Source organism: Mobula hypostoma, chromosome 11 (genome assembly GCF_963921235.1).
Source record: "Mobula hypostoma chromosome 11, sMobHyp1.1, whole genome shotgun sequence".
In the NCBI taxonomy this organism is placed as follows: domain Eukaryota; kingdom Metazoa; phylum Chordata; class Chondrichthyes; order Myliobatiformes; family Myliobatidae; genus Mobula; species Mobula hypostoma.
In genome coordinates this window covers 67,921,580-67,942,449 of record NC_086107.1, presented here as the reverse complement: position 1 = coordinate 67,942,449, position 20,870 = coordinate 67,921,580, and the positions used below count along the sequence as shown (strand labels likewise).

The 20,870-nt window shown below is 42.5% G+C and overlaps 1 protein-coding gene across 1 annotated transcript in view; it reads left to right on the top strand.

Moving 5' to 3' along the window:
• f2 (coagulation factor II (thrombin)) overlaps positions 1 to 20,870 on the top strand; it is a 90,242-nt gene that overhangs the window by 29,719 nt on the left and 39,653 nt on the right. The window contains exons 3-8 of the mRNA XM_063062222.1: positions 3,197 to 3,221; positions 4,846 to 4,905; positions 7,564 to 7,669; positions 14,448 to 14,584; positions 15,791 to 16,084; positions 17,570 to 17,701. Of these exons, the coding sequence (XP_062918292.1) occupies positions 3,197 to 3,221; positions 4,846 to 4,905; positions 7,564 to 7,669; positions 14,448 to 14,584; positions 15,791 to 16,084; positions 17,570 to 17,701 (754 nt within the window). The remainder of the gene's footprint in view (positions 1 to 3,196; positions 3,222 to 4,845; positions 4,906 to 7,563; positions 7,670 to 14,447; positions 14,585 to 15,790; positions 16,085 to 17,569; positions 17,702 to 20,870) is intronic.

Below are 20,870 nucleotides of genomic sequence, written 5' to 3'. Positions count from 1 at the left end.
TCACAAGACACATATAGGCCAGGCCAAATAAGCACACATATTTCATCATTTGAAGGACATTAATAAAACTGATGGTTATTTACTAATGCTACTTCACTATCTATTTTTTCCATTTATTCTCATCTTATCCTGAGCTGCCATGGTGGGATTTGAACCTGGGAATTGAGATTGTTAGACTAGATTGCGGATGATCACTCCAGAGACTTAGCTATCTTACTCTTAAAAGTCCAACTTGTTATCCCGACATAGTGAGCCTGGGTTCTAGGCTCCTCTCTTAAGCAGTCTATTGGTATCTACCTTCATAATTCATCTCAAAATCCTGTACGTCCATTGAGTTAATCTCTCATTCTTCCAAACTTGATTGTTAAAGCCTTACACAAGTTCTCCCCTCAAAACGAACCCCTCATTCCTGATAACAATCTGGTGAATTTAGACTGCACTTCAGTTACTGGTGACTGCACAGAGTAATTATCTTCATTAGAATTACTGCACCCAGCAAGTATTTTGCCTGCAGCGAGAAGCAATTATCTGCACCTGTTGATCAGAGCTGCTCAGTTTGGCCCCTGCAATTTTTCAATTATGCAAGTTTTCTTTGCTTTTCTGAACTTAGATTGAAAAGGCTGATAATTAGCTTCTTAGGTGCTGGCAAGGCCATCAAGAGTGGTGGAGACATGACTCAGAGTGATTCACTACCAATGTTCCCTCTAATTTTTAGTAGTCAATGTGCGCAAAAATCTTATGTTGTGCAAATTTTTTTTCCTGTGACAAAAGTATGTGCACACTGAATGCACACATGGGACAGTTTATGTAGGTTTACAAAATATTTGACATAAAACTGCACAGAATAACAACAAAATAACATACATATTTAAGTCACACACACAAAAAACGCTGGTGAAAACAGTAGGCCAGGCAGCATCTATAGGAAGAGGTACAGTCGACGTTTTGGGCTGAGACCCTGCGTCAGGACTAACTGAAAGAAGAGATAGTAAGGGATTTGAAAGTGGGTGGGGGAGGGGGAGATCTGAAATGATAGGAGAAGATGGGGGGGCGGATAGAGCTAAGAGCTGGACAATTGATTGGCAAAAGGGATACAAGGCTGGAGAAGGGAGAGGATCATGGGACGGGAGGCCTAGGGAGAAAGAAAGGGGGAGGGAGGGAGAAGCCCAGAGGATGGGCAAGGAGTTATAGTGAGAGGGACAGAGGGAGAAAAAAGAGAGAAAAAAAGGGGAAAGAAAAAAATCATAATAATGATAATAATAAATAAAAAAAGGATGGGATACGAAGGGGAGTAGGGGCATTAACAGAAGTTAAAGAAGTCAATGTTCATGCCATCAGGTTGGAGATATTTAATTTTTATCATATTTAAGTCACTCAGTTATTTTTCTCTCTCCTGTCTTTGGCATTTACCCATTCTTTGTAAACTCTATCTCGATTAATAGAACTTCCATCCCATTGATAGCTTTTGATTCTCATTAACATATCCAAATAACATTTACCTAAACGGTTTCTCAGCTTGTTTTTGAGTTGATTCATTAGGCTAAAACCTCGCTCATAGTCCGCACTAGACGCAAGAAAGGTTCTCCCAATGTCCATCAACTGTGCAAGGTCACAAAACTGTTCATTTTGAAGTACTGTACAAATGCCACCATTTGAGCAAAGTTTGAAATTGGTTTGGATTTAATTTTTTCTTGCATAGAAAATTTGAAATCATAAAACTGTTACAATATTTTCAGCTAGAAAATCGTGATATTTTAGACATAAGGCGTTAACTTGTTCATTGCCAAATGTGAAGTCACAATCTGCAATTGCGGAGAAATCAAAAGCTGACCATTCTTGTACATCAACTTTGATCTCCTCTGAGTTTGATCATTTTCACTTGCTCATCTGCACTCAGTCGTAACATGTGTAGCACTCTTGTAATGGGTAATGACGGGTTCTGTTGCCTGAGCTTTTGTACACCGTCCAAATGCAATTTATTTGCTAAGTGACACTTCAAAGAGTCAAGTTTCCAAATATCATCCCACTTCTTTCCACTAGCAAATTCTCCAGCAACTTTCGCATCTCAACAATACAAACAGATAACTCCAGTTTCCGAACCATACATAAATATTTCTCATAGCTGAACGTTCATGACCTCATGAGCTTTCGGTGTAACAGTTTCTACTATTTTGTTAAGCCATTCAGCTTTAAACAAATTTGCAGTTCTTTTGCACTTCACGCCCTTTGCTTCTTTTGAATTCGACATAGTGAATCAATATTTTTTCCAATAAAAACTTAGTAAGCTATTGACAGGATTTGAAACAGATCTTTGTAAACTTTACAATATGAACACTGTTCGCCAAACATGGCTGCCGCCGTGATGCAGCTGTACAAACTGGAACAGGAAAGGTGAGGTGACGTAAATTAGTGACATGCATTGTGGTATGTGAAAAACCAACTAACTAGTTAACAGAAACAGTTAGCTAAAAGATTATTTTCAATAAGTATAATTATTAGTTACTACATTATTTTAGGTAACTAACCTTTTGTGCGCACATTAATTTCCTTTGTGCACTGGTCGAAAAATGTGTGTGCGCGCACATGCGCAGAGCTTAGAGGGAACTATGATCACTGCTGTCAAAGCTCTGTGGGCACAAAAGCCAAGGTTAAAACCTCATTACATGAGGCATCATTGGATGTGAAGCTTGCTCATCTTAACCTGAGTTATGGTGGATTAGTGATTTGTCTGCTTTGGTTATTGTTCACTACTTTGGTACATTGAACGGCAAAAGAGTATTTTATGTGCTTACACACAATACATTGACACTGGAAACATTGAGTACGATCAACAGGAAGGCATTAGTATTTGTAAAGCAGAGGTTTTTAGGTTCTTGATTAGTCAGGGCAGCAAAGGTTACGGGGAGAAGACAGGAGAATAGGTTTGAGGACCATAATGAACCAGCCATGACGGAATGGTAGAGCAGACTCAATGGGCTGCATGGCCTAATTCTGCTCCTATGTCTTATGGTCTTATAGTTTGAACATTCCCGATGGTGGACTCCTAATTATGGCTAGATTGGGAATAACAGGGTCCTTCCCTCCGATCAAGAAGTAAGGAGAAAAAAAGATAGCTCAAAGGATATTTAAAAAAGGTACATTATTCTGTTGTCTTTCACAGCAAGCAGTGTTCTAACAATTTTCTTCTCTTCTTCAGCTTGAGTTTTGGGGAAGTTATAATGGTAAGAAACTTTTTTCTGTCTCTTACAAACTGTGCATGATTTTCTGATTGTGCCTCACAGATTGCCCTCTGCCTCCCCCTGCCCCCTGCCCCCTGCTCCCTGCTCCCTGCCTGTCAATCTGATACACCCACCCCTCTGGGTTGCTATGATGAAAATACATAGAAAGAGCAGTTTTGACTGTGGGAAGTCTTTGAATAGGGGATTGTGGACTTTGATATACCTAACTTTGTGATGCAGAAGTGGGCTGAGAAGTGGCAGATGGAATTAGGATGCAGAAGTGGGCTGAGAAGTGGCAGATGGAGTTAGGATGCAGAAGTGGGCTGAGAAGTGGCAGATGGAGTTAGGATGCAGAAGTGGGCTGAGAAGTGGCAGATGGAGTTCAACCCGGAGAAGTGTGAGGTGGTACACTTTGGAAGGACAAACTCCAAGGCAGAGTACAAAGTAAATGGCAGGATGCTTGGTAGTGTGGAGGAGCAGAGGGATCTGGAGGTACATGTCCACAGATCCCTGAAAGTTGCCTCACAGGTGGATAGGGTAGTTAAGAAAGCTTATGGGGTGTTAGCTTTCATAAGTCGAGGGTTAGAGTTTAAGAGTCATGATGTAATGATGCAGCTCTATAAAACTCTGGTTAGGCCACACTTGGAGTACTGTGTCCAGTTCTGGTCACCTCACTATAGGAAGGATGTGGAAGCATTGGAAAGGGTACAGAGGAGATTTACCAGGATGCTGCCTGGTTTAGGAAGTATGCATTATGATCAGAGATTAAGGGAGCTAGGGCTTTACTCTTTGCAGAGAAGGAGGATGAGAGGAGACATGATAGAGGTGTACAAGATAATAAGAGGAATAGATAGAGTGGATAGCCAGCGACTCTTCCCCAGGGCACCACTGCTCAATACAAGAGGACATGGCTTTAAGATAAAGGGTGGAAAGTTCAAGGGGGATACTAGAGGAAGGTTTTTTACTCAGAGAGTGGTTGGTGCGTGGAATGCACTGCCTGAGTCAGTGGTGGAGGCAGATACACTAGTGAAATTTAAGAGACTACTAGACAGGTATATGGAGGAATCTAAGTTGGGGGCTTATATGGGAGGCAGGGTTTGAGGGTCGGCACAACGTTGTGGGCTGAAGTACTGTGCTGTACTCTTCTATGTTCTGTGTTCTGTGTTCCAGGATGCTGGAAAAGAGTCTCAAATGCAGCCATAGGTGGGAAAGTGAATGTTTATTGTTCAGAAGAGCTGGTCTTCCTAAGCTATTGTAGGTGGTGGGATGAAAGGCATTTTTTCACTTCACAACTGAATATAAACAAGTCACTTACTCAGTAACCTCTTATGGAAAGATTAAATCATGTTGGTGCCTGCACATGAAGCAGACACCAGGTTTCCTTCACTAATGCAGATGAGTGAACCTGTTTGTTTTCATGTCAATCCAACAGTTTCATGACATTTTCTACCACTACTAGATTTTGAAAAATAAGTTAAAATTTGCAACCAGCCACAGTGTGTTATTTAAGTACTGTAATCTTTGGGTTATTCATCCAAATGGACTGAGTCATATTCCCCCATTTCCAGTACTCTCAATTTGATACCATGTAATTCGATTGTAATATTATTGTATGCTTTGCTTTCAGCTTGTACTGAAGACAGAACAGACAATACCCCTCCAGCATACCTGAGAGATTGTCTGAATGGTAAGTATCCAACGCCCCTCCCCACCCACCTCATTTGCTTGTTTAACACAGAGCTTCAGACTTTTCACATCATGACAGAAAAATCATTAATCATAAAGTAGTTGTAAATCCCCTGTTGCTATAATTCTCTCCACAACTATTCTGAGGCACCACACACAAAATGCTGGAGGAACTCAGCATCTATGGAAGAGAGTAAACTCGATGTTTTTGGCCGAGACCCTTAGTCAGGACTGGAAGATTTAAACTTCTTAGGGTAGGCATCCTTCGAAGAGACTTCATAGTAGCATTACAAACACGAGAAAATGTCCTGATGAAGGGTTGGATTTCCAGCGTCAGCAGATTTTCTTGTCTTCTGAGGCATGTGTACACCACCTTTGGTTTATGTTAATCAAAGTGCAAATTGAGCAGTGGAAATCTGTAAATAGAGGCAGCTGTGTACATGCATCTATTGATGCTTCTGGACACATCTTCAGTGATGTTCCTGGAATCATCGGGTGTTTCGGGTCTTTCAACATCATACAACCTCCTCCAGGTGACCCAGCCGGGGCTGATCAGACCCCAGCTTGTGTCCAGATGGCTAGCTACTTATGACTCCATGGCTCCCCTCTTTTGAGCCACAGCCATCTTGAGGCCCTCTCTGCTGCATCGGTGGTACTGCGGATGGCTCTCCTCTTCCTCTCTCCCTCGATGCCCAAAATGCTGAAGGCCCTAACTAAAGAATGGGCTATGAATCCCCTAAAACCAACCTCCACTGGGAGACATCTCGCTCTCCATCCAGCCTGCTGACAGTTGCTGACCAGTCCTGCGTACTTGGAGAGCTTCCTTTCAAAGACCTCTTCCAAGCTATCTTCCCATGGGACTGTCAGCTCCAGCAGCACCACTTGCTTAGTAGACTCAGACACTAGGACAATGTCTGGTCGCAGGGTGGTGGCTGCAATATGGTTGGGGAACTTCAGCTGCCGTTCGAGGTCCACCAACAGCTGCCAGTCCCTTGCAGAGGTCAGAATGCCTGCAGATGTTCTTTTGGCAGGTATTGGCTGCTCCCCAGCTCTGACAAAGGCAATGGTCTGCCTGGAGGGTCGGGACCGCTTCGCCCACTCAACTCCTGCGCTGACGGCTTCAGCGATGGTCTTCAGGACCTGATCATGCCTCCACCTGTACCGTCCCTCACCAAGTGCCCTTGCACAGCCACTGAGGATGTGCTCCAGGGTTCCTCGCTTGGAGCACAGTGGGCACACAGATGCCTCTGCCTTGCCCCATGTGTGCAGGTTTGATGGGCTTGGAAGCACATCGTACACTGCCTGGATGAGAAATTGGATGCTGTGTGGTTCGGCTTTCCAAAGATCAGCCCAGGTCACTTTCCTCTCAACCGCATTCTCCCATCTTGTCCAAGCTCCCTGTTGCTTCATTCCCAACGCCTTGCAGGCTCTCGTCTCCTCCACTACTGCTCTCACCTCCTCCAGAAAATATTAAGCATCATATGTAGGGAAAAGAAGGAGAATCCTATCTGCAGGCTGAGAATAACAGGGAAGACATAAAACAAGTACAGAACTTTTGCTACTTAGGAAGCTGGGTGACATCAGATGGCAGGTGCGACATGAACATCAAAAGAAGAATAGGGATGGCAAAAGACACCTTTACGAGAAAGAAGAGTATACTGACCAATACTAAACTAGGCATGACAACCTGCCTCAGAGTACTGAAATGTTACGTTTATCCAGTTACGTTATACGGCTCAGAATGTTGGACAGTATCTAGTAACATGAGGAAACGAATTGAAGCAGCAGAGATGTTGTTTTTGAGGAGGATGCAAAGAATATCATGGACGAAACGAATATCTAACGAGGATGTCATGAACAGAGCAAACACAAAAAGAGAAATAATGTATGAGATCATGAAAAGGCAACGTAATTTCATTGGACACGTGATTAGGAAAGAGGAGTTAGAATGCACGGTAATTATGGGAAAGATTGAAGGGAAGAAAGCAAGAGGAAGACAAAGACAAATGCTGATGGAGACAGCAGTCAGAGAACTGGAAATGAATACCAATGAATTGATCCTCTTGACCCGAAACAGGAGTGTGTGGGCCATGGCAGTCAAAGCTCAAACTGGGCACGGCACCTGATGATGATGATGATGATGTAAGGAGAGAAGCAAAACTAATGTTTCAAGTGATGATCTTCCATTTGAATTGAAGGATGCTGGAGATCAGCCTCGTTTAAGCAAATGCAGAACACTAAAGGCAAAACAGTAAGTTGTTCATTTCCAACATCTTAAATTTACCCTTTGTTCCTGTTTGATCTGCTTTTTTCTTTTAGTAATTTAGTAGTTGATCATCATTGCAAACAGTACTGGATGCCTTAACAATTATTACTAAATGTCCATAGTTAGCACAGTTCCTGATGAAGGGTTCCGGCCCGAAACGTCGACTCATCGTTTCCACAGATGCTGCCCGACCTGCTGAGTTCCTCCAGCGTGTTGTGAGTGTTGCTTTGACCCCAGCATCTGCAGATTATTTTGTGTCCTGGTTCATGGACCCATCTCCTAACAGCTGAACTAGACTCTTTGATCTTCTGAAGTCCCCTGGACAGCAGCTATGTATCCAAATGAAAAAGAAACAAAATGCAATGTAATTGAATTTATTTGTTTCTTTTTCAGGACAATGCTATAAAGAAGGTGGTCCAAGTTATAAGGGCAGTATTTCAGTGACAATTTCTGGGAGGAAGTGTCAGAGCTGGTCAAGAAACTTCCCACACAAACCAGAGTGAGTGACTGAGACAGCTTCCATTGATTGTAAAGTAACTGAAAGTCCTTGCATGCTTTATTTTGTCATGCCAGCTTGAGTGTGTTAATTCCCGTTTATCACAGGTAATTGTATAAGTAGTTGATATCAATGGCTTGGAAGCTGGTGGAATGTCATAGACTGTGCTGACTGTTGACAATGATCCTTTTAGGATCCTTACTGGACTGCAGCCTTCTCACCTTCTGGGTGCTTCTGCCATTTCCATTCATTTCAGATTTCTGGCTTCTTTTTTTTGCTCCAAAGCTCATCAACTACAAACCCCATTTCCAGAAAAGTTGGGATATTTTCCAAAATGCAATAAAAACAAAAATCTGTGATATGTTAATTCACGTGAACCTTTATTTAACTGACAAAAGTACAAAGAAAAGATTTTCAATAGTTTTACTGACCAACTTAATTGTATTTTGTAAATATACACAAATTTAGAATTTGATGGCTGCAACACACTCAACAAAAATTGGGACAGAGTTAAAATAAGATTGAAAAATGCGCAGAATATTCAAGTAACAGGGGTTTGGAAGACTCCACATTAAGCAGGCTAATTGGTAGCAGGTGAGGTATCATGACTGGGTATAAAAGTAGCGTCCATCAAAGGCTCAGTCTTTGCAAGCAAGGATGGGTCGTGGCTCACCCCTTTGTGCCAAAATTCGTGAGAGAATTGTTAGTCAGTTCAAAAGGAACATTTCTCAACGCAAGATTGCAAAGAATTTAGGTCTTTCAACATCTACAGTACGTAATATTGTGAAAAGATTCAGAGAATTCAGAGACATCTCAGTGCGTAAAGGGCAAGGTCGGAAACCGCTGTTGAATGCGCGTGATCTTCGAGCCCTCAGGCGGCACTGCCTAAGAAACCGTCATGCTTCTGTGACAATTATAGCCACCTAGGCTCGGGAGAACTTCAGAAAACCATTGTCACTCAACACAATCTGTCGCTGCATCCAGAAATGCAACTTGAAACTGTATTACTCAAGGAGGAAACCATACATCAACTCTATGCAGAAACGGTGGCGAGTTCTCTGGGCCGGAGCTCACCTCAGATGGACCGAAAGACTGTGGAACCATGTGCTGGTGTCAGATGAGTCCACATTTCAGCTAGTTTTCGGAAAAAACGGGCGTCAAGTTCTCCGTGCCAAAGGTAAAAATGACCATCCAGATTGTTATCAGCGAAAGGTGCAAAAGCCAGCATCTGTGATGGTATGGGGGTGCATCAGTGCCCACGGCATGGGTGAGTTGCATGTATGTGAAGGTACCATTGACTCTGAGGCGTATATTAGGACTTTAGAGAGACATGTGTTGCCATCAAGGCGACGTCTCTTCCCGGGACGTCCATGCTTATTTCAGCAGGACAATGCCAGACCACATTCTACACGGGCTACAACAGCGTGGCTTTGTAGACACAGAGTGCGTGTGCTTGACTGGCCTGCTGCCAGTCCAGATTCATCTCCTATTGAAAATGTATGGCGCATCATGAAGAGGAGAATCAGGCAAAGGAGACCACAGACTGTTGAGCAGCTGAAGTCTTATATCAAGCAAGAATGGACAAAATTTCCAAATGCAAATCTACTACAATTAGTATCCTCAGTTCCAAAACGATTAAAAAGTGTTATTAAAAGGAAAGGTGATGTAACACAATGGTAAACATGCCTCTGTCCCAACTTTTGTTGAGTGTGTTGCAGCCATCAAATTCTAAATTTGTGTCTGTTTACAAAATACAATTAAGTTGGTCAGTAAAACTATTGAAAATCTTTTCTTTGTACTTTTGTCAGTTAAATAAAGGTTCACGTGAATTAACATATCACAGATTTTTGTTTTTATTGCATTTTGGAAAATATCCCAACTTTTCTGGAAATGGGGTTTGTATTTCTGATTGTACAACTCTGGCTCTAAAACAGTCTGTTTCCCACTGCTTCTGTCACACTGGCGGGGGCATTGGGAGCAAGGGTGGACCCAAATGCAAGACACATCTTGTGAGGTTAATTAGGTTTAGTTTATTGTTTGATACCAGGAGAGCAAGGCAGGAGCAGGAATAGCGAACAGGACAAGGACTACAACTAGGCTGGGACCAAGGGTCTGGGCTTGGACTCGGAATCGGCTCCCAGAACTAGAGGAGACATGAAGAGGCTAGGGTATGGACTCCGAGCCAGAGACTGGGCAAGGACCCAGTACCTGGGTCTTGCCTCGGGCTCAGACCACAGAACCAGGCATGGATATGACATGGGCTAGGGAGAGGAGGAACATGGAAAACAGAGCCTCGGTCTCAGGAGAGCAGGTACATGGAACCATCGACACATACACAGAACAGAGAGCCGGGACCCCTCCTTGGGTACAGGACATAGGGCCGGGACTCATGACCCTCCGCGGGGCAACAGCAAGACGGCCTGACTTACCCCACAGAGGTGAGTACAAGACAAGCCAAAACATGACCCCCCCCCGCCCCACAGGGCAACAGCAAGACGGCCTGACTTACCCCATGGAGGCGAGGACAAGACAGGACAAGACATGACCCCCCGCAGAGCAACAGCAAGCCGGCCTGCCTTACCCCACGGAGGCGAGGACAAGACAAGACAAACACCAAAGAACAACACAGTTCCTATCTAGCTCTAGCGATAGAACTAGACCGAGGTGCAGGCGAGGACTACAGCTAGAGGCGAGAGGGGCAGAGAAGGGATTCAGACAGGGTGGTAGGACAGGAATTACAGACTGCCAGGGCCAGGACATGACTCAGAACTGAGAAGCCGCCAGGGCCAGGACTTGACTCAGAACTGAGAAGCCGCCAGGGCCAGGACTTGACTTGATACTTGAATGGCCCCGGAGCCAGGACTTGACTTGGAGCCTCCGGGTAGTGGCGAGCTCTCGACTCGGCCCGGGATCAGGAGACAGCGGCTCCTGATTCTCTCCGGCGGGTTAACTGATGGACCCACCTCAGTAAGGAAACCTTGCAGGCTCGCTTCGGCGAGGTAACTGGTCAGGGTTGCTCCGGTGAGGAGAGGCGAATTACCGGCACTCGCTTTGGCAGAGACTAGGCTTGCGCCGGCCAGATGACATCGGCACACTGTACCTTGGATGACTTTGCAAATGCTCTCGCGCCGAATGGCTGAAAGCCGGAGACTATGAACTACCGTTTCAGCTGAGCGTTAATTGCCTCTAATCACCAAAGCCGAGGGACACGGGAAAACAGGGGTCGTCACATAAACAAGGTAAATTTAAAGGGACCCCAATCCGGACCATGACAGCTTCGCAATATGCTGATCTAGAAAATATCTCATTTCCAGTTCATGAATTCATCCTGCCTATTATCGGCATTAATTTAGTTTGTCTGGTCTTTATGCTTTTTGAAGTGCAGCACGATTATTATACTATCCATATTACATGCACTCTAATTTCTTAATTTATACTTTTCCCTGTATTACTGCTACTCTGGAGCTTACAATGTCTCCTGCACCTAACTGTTTCTTTGCTCCACCAAAACCTTATTTGACTTTCTGTGCTCTCTACTTCCTTTACCCTGGCCTTTAACACCAGAGCTATCCTGCTTCTTTTCTGTATTGATATCTCTCCCAAAACTGGGAGATTTCATTCCCAACGTTTGGCACTTTTCAACCATGACTCTAATTAATCATATCCATTTATTTCTATTTGTGTCTTAAATTCATCTTTATAGTTATGAATTATAAAAAGGTTTTTAGTTTGGCCTTTTAACTGTTTTTCCATTCTCAGATTGGAACGATAACTGGTACCCTCCCTTCTTGGCAGATTCTAGTTATTATTACCTATTTTGCCATATGCACTGCCAGTAAAAACATTTCTCAAAAACATAATTTTATTGAAAAACATAACTGCAAATTATTTCACAATCACCATAGAACAAGCCACCCAGCAGATATTCAGACCTCAATCCTGGAATTCTGTTTTTAAACTATTTTGTGTCTCCACTCTTTTACCTTCTATAGCCCTTAAAGTGCCCTTCCTTAACTAAGCTTTTACTCATTTATATGAATATCCACATTTTTAGTTGTTTTTTTTTGCTTGATTTTTATTCTGTAAGGAGCGTTGAGGTTTTTATCAATCAAATGCTACAAATGCAGGTTGCTGCTCGACTAACACTGGTAACCTAAAGGTGATCTTATGAAACATCCAAGATGACGTGAATTAGCCCAAGAAGCAAGAATGTCAATTCAGAGTACAACCGTTCATTTATCATTAATCAGCTCTGGTTAGGCCACATCTGGGCTATTGCATATATTTCTGGTTGCCCCACTAAAGGAAGGATGTGGAGGTTTTGGGGAGGGTGCAGAAGAGGTTTACTAGGATGCTGCCTGGTTTAGAGGGCATGTGCTATCAGGAGAGGCTGGATAAACTTGGGGTGGTTTTCTCTGGAGCGTCCGAGGCTGATAGAGGTTTATAAGATTATGAGAGGCAGAGATAGAGTGGACAGAGAGTGTCGTTTCCCAGGGTGGAAATGTCTAATACCACAGGGTGTGCTTTGAAGGTGAGAGGGAGTCTGTTCAAAGGGGATGTGAGGGGTAAGTTTTTTACTCAGAGTGGTGGATACCTGGAATGCACCACCTGGTGTGGTGATAGAGGCAAATACATTAGAGGCTTTTAAGAGATATTTAGATAGTCACCTGAATGTGAGAAAGATGGAGGGATATGGACATTGTGCAGATAGGAGGAATTAACTTTTGGGGGTACAGCACAACATTGTGGTCTGAAGAGCCTGTGCCTGCGCTGCACTGTTCGATGTTCTATGTAACAGGCTACTTATTAGAATACAGAAGGAATCCATTCAGCCCACATCTGATCCCCTTACCCCTCTCTTTATATCTGTATCTGCCTGCGCCTCACATCCCCATCAATTTTACCTTATTCCAGCTCAATGCACCATGTAATAATTTGATCTGTATATCCTGTATGCAAGGCAAGCTTTTCACCCTATCTTGATACATATGACAGTAATAAAGCGATGCCAATACAATACCAATTCTTTCCCCACTTACAAATTCCCAATGAAACTAGGGTTTAATTCATCAGCTGAGAAGCCCACCAACAATCATACCTTTGGGATGTGGGAGGAAATAAGCACTCGGGTGATATTACGTGATCACAGGAAGAAAGTGTATACACCACTACAAATACATCTGAGGTCAGGGTCAAATCCGAGTCACTGGAGCTGTGAGATCCCTTCTCTCTGCTTTCCTTTCCACTTTGCCTTTCTTATCTAATCATCGAGACACTAGCAAGGCTGCAGATGCTATGAATTTGAAGCAACACAAACAATATGCTGGCAGAACTCAGCAGCATGAACGGGTCGAGACCCTTCACCAATCCTGATGAGGGTCTCGACCCAAAATGCCGACTGTTCATTTTCGGCTACAGATGCTGCTGACCTGCTGAGTTCCTCCAGCATTTTGTGTGTGTTACCCTTTCACACCTGGGTCACTGGGCATGCATGTCTAGGTTACTGTTTTCTTTTGGGGCTCACTTGGTGTGGTTGGCTGTGGATTTAGTATAAAAGGCCTTGTTTCAAGGCAGCTGAGTCTCAGGCTGCTGTCTCTTGTGTAATCTTTCTTGATATCCCTGAGGAAGTAGTACATGTCACTAAACTGAATTGTGTCGGCTATATTGTCCTAGCCATATCTGATTAGCGGGCCGAATTTCAGGATGGAAGACTTGGAATCTTGGCCGCTACAATGAGGAGGAGTAAGAGTAAAGCTGGGGGTAAAATCATGTTCGCAATACTGTGGAACAAAGAATTATCCTCTGGGAAAAAAAAGCTGTACCTTCTATGAAAAAGAACTAACATTATTTGTAAAGAATATGCAATTGCTTTGTAAATGGACAAGGCATCGCAAGTGGTGTTCTTGCTAAGGTATCAAGTGAAGGTGTATGAAAGAGTGTAAAGCCTCCATGTTGGGAGGAAAACCAGTCGGGTATCTCCATGGTATTTTATTTATTTATTTGCTTATTGAGATACAGTGCAGGATAGGCCCTTCTGGCCTCTCAATCTGTACCGCCCAACAATCCCCCAATTTAACCCTAGCCTAATCATGGGACAATTTACAGTGACTAATCAACCTACCAACCGGTATGTCTTTCGACCATGGGAGGAAACTGGAGCACCCAGAGGAAACCCACATGGTCATGGGAGTACATACAAACTCCTTACGGTCAGCAGTGGGAATTGAACCTGGGTGTGTGAGGCAATGACAATGGAAAGAGATTTCTTACAAAGGAATTTTGTAGGATGGAAAATGCCTTGAGGACAGTAGTCCCGAGGTTACTCTGTACAACACACTGGACTGATTGTGCAGAAAGACATCAGCCAGTATAGGTAGAACAAATAGTTCACAAGAGTGAGTGCTGGATTCCCAGGATATTGGGCATGACTGAGCTTTTAATTGGAAAAGTGGGGCAGGCAGAAAAAAAGTCCCGAAAGCTAACAGAAATATATTTAAAAAGAGTATATATAAATTACTTCAGAAGTTTTCAAACAAGGTGAATGAATCAAATTCTTAACTGCAGTGCAATCATGTTCTTAGAGCTTCATTAACCTCCAATGAGGCCAACAACCACCTACAAGAGCTTGCGCAATTCAAAAAGGATGCATTGGACAGGAAGGGAGCATGTAGTTGGCATGGTACTGGATAAACTTCCCAACCTGGAATTAAAGCTAAATTGCAAGCATCCAATGACTTTAGCTTTCTCAGGACTAATCAATAATTTATGTCTGTACATTCAGATATAATCCGGTGACACACAACAACTCGCACCTTATTGATAACTACTGCCGGAATCCAAATAACAGCCAAAGTGGACCATGGTGCTACACTAAGGACCCAAAAGTTAGAACAGAAATGTGCTATATTCCTCGCTGTGGTGGGTTTCATTTTTTATTTTGTTTCCTTAGATATATCCCAATCTGTAAAATGTGCATTTTTGCGACTATTGTATGTATTTTAACTTATGTTATTACAGAGATACGTTAACATAGTAACATGTAATTTGTAAAATTCTGAAACAGAGTAGGGTTATACCACCACACTCGTAGTCATAAACAAGGTCAGTTTTGACTGTGGTTAGTAATGTTTCGGTCCTTTGGGAGTGCAGGCACATAGGGATTAGCAGAAATTGTTGTTTAGAACAGACCAGTTAATTCCATATACAACAAATATTGCCTTACATAAGAGAATGATGTTTCTGGTGGTTGTTGTAATACTTCCTTAATCGACATGCTTATTTCATTTAATTTAAGTAAAGCTTCTATTTTTTCCCTTTTGCCATTCCATAATGAAGGAAGGCACTAGTCACTCCATCACAAGCAGTCACCCATTCTTTGGCTGAGTTCAGCATGTTGAGACGTAAAATCTATATACCATTGGGATGATAGAATTGGGTCCCAGTCAGGCTCAATCCTGTCCCCACCCAACATTCAGACCCAACTGGTTTGAGAGAGGCTGCTGGAATATAATTAGGTTTACACATCTTGTATAACCTGTGCCCCACCGCTCTGACATTTGTCCCAGAGATGCTGACTCCTGCCTTTTTCTCTTCTGACTCAGAGCATTTTACAGAGGACGGATCTGCAACCTTCTCATACCTCCTTTAGAAACAGTGCTGTAAAGCTATTGATTTAAGGGAATGGAATCAGCATTTTCTTTTGCGCATTGAATCCCCGTTGGCTGTTGTTATACTGCACTAAACAGGGTAGGCAGTGAAGCTGTCTGGCTTGCCCGATTGATTCAACCAACTGGAGATTTTAATGCGCTGGCCATTTAGACAAATGGTGAGGACAACAGTGAGCAGTATCACAATAGGTTTGGTTTACAATGAGATTCCATTTTCTGCAGGGTCATAGAAGCATTATGGAAGCTGGCCTTTATACCCATGCAGTACATGGTAACCATTGAGCACCCATTTTTGCACTACTGTATGTGGCCACACAAGGAACATGCAAACTCCACACAGACTGCACTGAGTTGCTGGAACTGTTGGACAGCACCTTTACCAATAGGTCACTGTGCTGCCCATCTCACGGCTAGGAATGTTCAGTTGGATCTTATAGATTTTTGTTTTAAACTTCAGGTGAAGCTTGGAAACCATTGCCAACTCTGCCGCCAGAAGAAAAGCCCTCTACTGATTGCGTTCCAAATCAAGGAAGAGACTACACAGGAACGTTGAACGTAACCATAAGTGGAAAATATTGCCAGGCTTGGAGCTCACAATCTCCTCATAAGCACAATTTTACCAAACAAAACTATCCCACAGCAGGTTTGGAAGCAAACTATTGCAGGAATCCAGATGAGGATGATGAAGGTGTATGGTGTTATACCACTGACCCGAACACAGAAACAGAATACTGTAAACTTAACTACTGCGGTAAGTTGGTTGCTGGTTCTGTTTGGGAACTTAGCATTGACAACAATGCCCTATCAGTTTTGTGTAATAAAGCATACTACTTGTGGAAATACAGGGAGTTACATTATAAGTTGATGATAATCAGTGACAAGTTAAATATTGTGTAATGTCACAGGAAATATTACATTATGCTTTTGAGATCAAGAGAATTGTGTAGAAAGGGAGTTGAGGTCTACTTCATTGATCGCTTTGAGAGACGAATGGTATATAACAATAACGGGATTGTAGAGAATCAGTCATCAAATCATCAAAAAGTGTTTGAAGTGTTTGTAAACGGTAATGAATCTCTGGAATTCTCTGCTCTGGAGGATGGTAGAGACTAGATCATTGAGTGCATTTAAAGAGGAAGGTGCTACATTTTTGAAAGATCAGGTTATTGAGGGTTATGAAGAACTGGCACAGAGAGCAGATGAAGCTCTGGGTAGATCAGCCAAGATCATATTGAATGGAGGGACAAACTCGTGGGGCCAAGTGACCTTCTGCTGCTGCTCCTGTTTTCTCATGTTCTTATCTGATCACTGTGCTCTCTGCAAGAACCTACAATTCATGCCATTGAATATTTTTAAGGTAAACAAAGAGAAGTCAAAGGTTTATTGACAACTAAGTTCATATGAACCTAAGGGTAAATCAAAGGAAAATGTTGGAAACACAACATTTCAATGGGTGTGTGCACTGCAATAGATATATTAATGATTCAGCTCAGGACCAATCATGTGGAGGTTGAAAAGAGCCCATTGCTAAAATCATTCTTGAGCCTTCTATGTTGTTTATTGTAACAGCCGATTGTCCATCCCAAGACCACCTTCCTACCTGATATTATTGGAGGAGATAACAAAGAATTGTTTGGAATTCTCTACCCCAGATGGCTGCTGGTGATTGGTCATTTTATTGGCAATCAGCTTAATCTGTACTGACAGATCTACACATAATTCAGTAGGGTCCAGCAAGCTCTAAGTCTGCAGTTTTTCCTTAAGGTGGAATAAGCAATGATATCTCAACAGCAGATAGTCTGTCCATAAAGCAGAAAGGAGGAGGAGCGAATTTATTATTGGGAGCCCTTTTTAATTCTTTTGTGACTCTCAAGCTGATTACACGTGTCAATAATTCTTCATAATCTGTGGTATTTTACTCCCCTCTTTTTCAATTAAAATATTTACCATTCATTCAGTTTTTGTTCTGTTTGTCCAAATATGAAGAATTCCAAACACTCACAGCCCTCCCCCCTCCCCCCACCCCCAAATCTGATCCCAAATGCCTTTTCCCAGGCATCCACAACATCTGGCTGAATTGTCTTTGCTAACTTTCAGGCCTGCCCCTTGATCACATCATTAAAAAAAAACATTTTGGCTATAATTATACTACAAGGATAACTCCTTTCTAGGTTTCAAAGATTCCCAGCCCTCCACCCACCTCAGCTCTGATCCCACATTTCTTTCTGACTATTAGATGATCACAAGAATCCATTTGAACCTCCAACGTTGGAAGAACTAGAGGCCCAGAATACATTCGCTGGTCGAACAACTAAGACTGAGTACGTGACCTCATTCAATCCAACATATTTTGGTAAAGGAGAAAGTGGTAAGTTCAGATCGCTTTTTATCACTGATGTTTAAATGATTTGTTATAAGAATCACCCAATGTAATAATGACCAGGGAGACACAGAGAGAATCTGTAATTACCAACAAGTCCCTTTATTGTCTCAAAGGAAGAACGCGTGAACTTACACAACCAAATACCTGTGTGCACATGTATTAAGTTTTCCCTGACCTTTCATAAACAGTCAAAGAATAGAAAATATAATACCAGTTAAAAAGGAGTTCCTGTTGCTGGCCGTATGTTCCTCATGGTCCCGTTTCGAACCTCCAAGTGTCCATGGAGCAGCTCACATCCATGATGGTGAACCTCTTACCAAGTCATCGCTGTCTTCTATGTGAAAACCTTAGGTTTTATATTAATTTCTTACCAATTCAAATATTGCATTCCAGTGTCATTGGCTATTGGTCATGTGTCTGACCTTTAATACCTTTTTATTGGCTCTGCTCCAGGCCTGCATCCATTTATTGTCTTCTTCCTGGCAAGTGACAATCAGTAATTTGTGAGTCTTTGTTCTCAATCAACTTGAATCACGCAGGCAGGTACAAATCCCAACAATCACAAACCTGCATGTTATATCCAACCAAAGAATACTTTACAAATAACTTCTTACTTGGAAATGATCCCTTGTTCAGCAGATTACCTGAGGCATCATTATGTCTACTTTTAAACACTGAGTGAATTTAGCTCACAAAGTGGAGAACAGAGTCTCTTCATAAAATGGCAGTCTCCATATACCCCCCTATGGCAAGAACAAAGGCAATTGACCTCTCTGCTTCCATTGTCCTTGAGTCATCCAAAGTCACTGATCGGTAGATTGCAGTTCTTTCTGTCCAACAGATAAGAATCTGTACAATTGATAGACTTTAGAATATAATTTGTACAATTGCTTCAGTCAATCTTCCCAGGCCACTGTAGTCTTTCTGAGGTTGATGCGTGCTGACAGAGTTGTCTATAAAGCACTGGGATTACCATTGGCTTCTCTGAGACTGCTGCAGCATAGAGAGCCTGATGTTCCGGATGTATTTTAAAAAGGGTGATAATTAGTCATTGGTTTATTGTTGTCCCATTTATCATGAAAAAGATTTCATTTGTATGCCTTCCAAGCAGAACATTTCCATACATAAGTACATCGAGGTATTACAAAAAAAGGGGGAAAACAGATTGCAAACTGTAGTTTACAGTTATAGAAGAAGTGCCATGCAAGAAGACAAATAAAGTACAAGTGTTATGAGATTAGCTCACCTTGGAGTAGCAAGAGTGAGATCTGTGTGAGAGCAGGACCATTGAAAACAGCAAGCGTTGTTGCGTGTGAATTTCACTTAGGCCAATAAAAATAAGTGAGGTTTAAGTGGAGTGGTCATTGTAGGAGCAGCCATTGTTGGAGTGGGCAGAGTTAGAGAGGGAAACTGATGCTTTTGCTCAAGAGGCTTCAACGAAAAGAAGCGGAAGCTAAGGCCCTGGAGGCCATTTTGGATCAGCCATTGTACAAGTGGATCAAGGTAGATGTCTAATATCTGAAGATTTGGCTCGAGAGGCTTTGGCAAGGAGGCCCAAACAGCAGGTAAGAACAGGCAAAGGTTTGTTTTATATACAGTATATAGTACTTAGTGAAAAAAGCTGATGACCTGGAATCTGAGCTTTGAACATTATGATGCATCAGGGAAGGGGAGAATTATCTGAGCAATATGTTTTAGGAGGCAGTCACACCCATTAGTTTAACTACTTTAATTTTGGCCTGTAGCCAGGGACAAGAGGTGTGACTGTGAGTGAGACAGGTAGGAAGATCCAAGAGATAGTAATGGAGGAGCGTCAGCCCTTGAACTCGCCCAACAGGTCTAAGATTGTTGCTCCCTGTGGACGTGAGAATACATGGCTGTAGGAAGGATGAGCATCTGAGCCACGTCAATGTTGATCTGGGAACCATTCAAGAGGGAGTAGAGGAAGAAACTGTAGTTGTAATTGGCGATAGTATAGTCAGGGGAATAGACACATCTCTCTGTCACAAGGATCGAGAGAATCGAAGACTGTGTTTTCTTTCTGGTGCCTGGGTTCAGGACATCTCATTTGACTTGGAGAGAAATTTGCAGTGGGAAGGGATAGATCCAGTTATCATGGCCCATGTGGGCACCAATAATGTAGGAAGAACAAGGAAAAAGGTTCAGCTGAGAGAATTTGAGCAGCTAGGGACTAAATTAAAATGAAGAACCAAAAAGGGATTGTTATCTGAGTCACATGCAAATTGGCACAGTGTTAATAATATCAGTGAAATGTGTGGCTCAAAGATTGGGAAGGGAAAAGTGGGTTTGAATTTGTGGGACATTGACATCAGTTTTGAGGGAAGAGGTAGCTGCTACAATGGGATGGGCTCCAACTGAACCATCCTGGGACCAGGGTCCTGTTTGAATTGCATAATTAGGGCTGTGGATAGGGCTATAAATTAGGATGTTGGTTCTACAGTTGGAAAGTATGGATTAAGTAAATGGAAAGGAGAGTGAAGGAAAGGCTATGAAATTCTCCAGAATAATGAATAAAACAAAAGTGTTTAGAAAGGGATAAGAACTTAACCTCTAACAACATTGAGACAAAATTGAAAAGGATGTAAATACAGGACTGAAGGTGTTATATTTGAATGCATACTTCATAAGGTAAATGATCTTGTAGCCAGGTTAGAACTTAGCAGGTATGATGTTGAGGATATCAGAGTCATGGATAATGGAGGATCACAGCTGGGACCTTAACATCCAAAGATACAATCCATATCAAAAGGATAGGCAGGTGGGCAGAGGGGGTGGACTGGCTTTGTCAGTAAAATATGAAATTATATTCTTAGAAAAAAGTGACATAGGATCAGAAGATGTAGAAACCTTGTGTGTATTATTAAGAAACTGCAAGGATACAAAGAACCTAAAGGATTATATACAGGCCTCCAAACAGTAGCCAGAATGTAGGGTACAAATTACAACAGAAGACAGAAAGGGCATGTTAAAAGGGCAATGGTCAGTGGTCATGGGGAATTTCAATATGCAGGTAAGTGGGAAAATCAGGTTGGTGCTGGATCCCAAGAGAAGGAATTTGTAGAATGCCTACGAGATGACTTTTAGAGCAGCTTTTGGCCAAGACCACTGAGGACAACTTATCTTCACTTCCCCG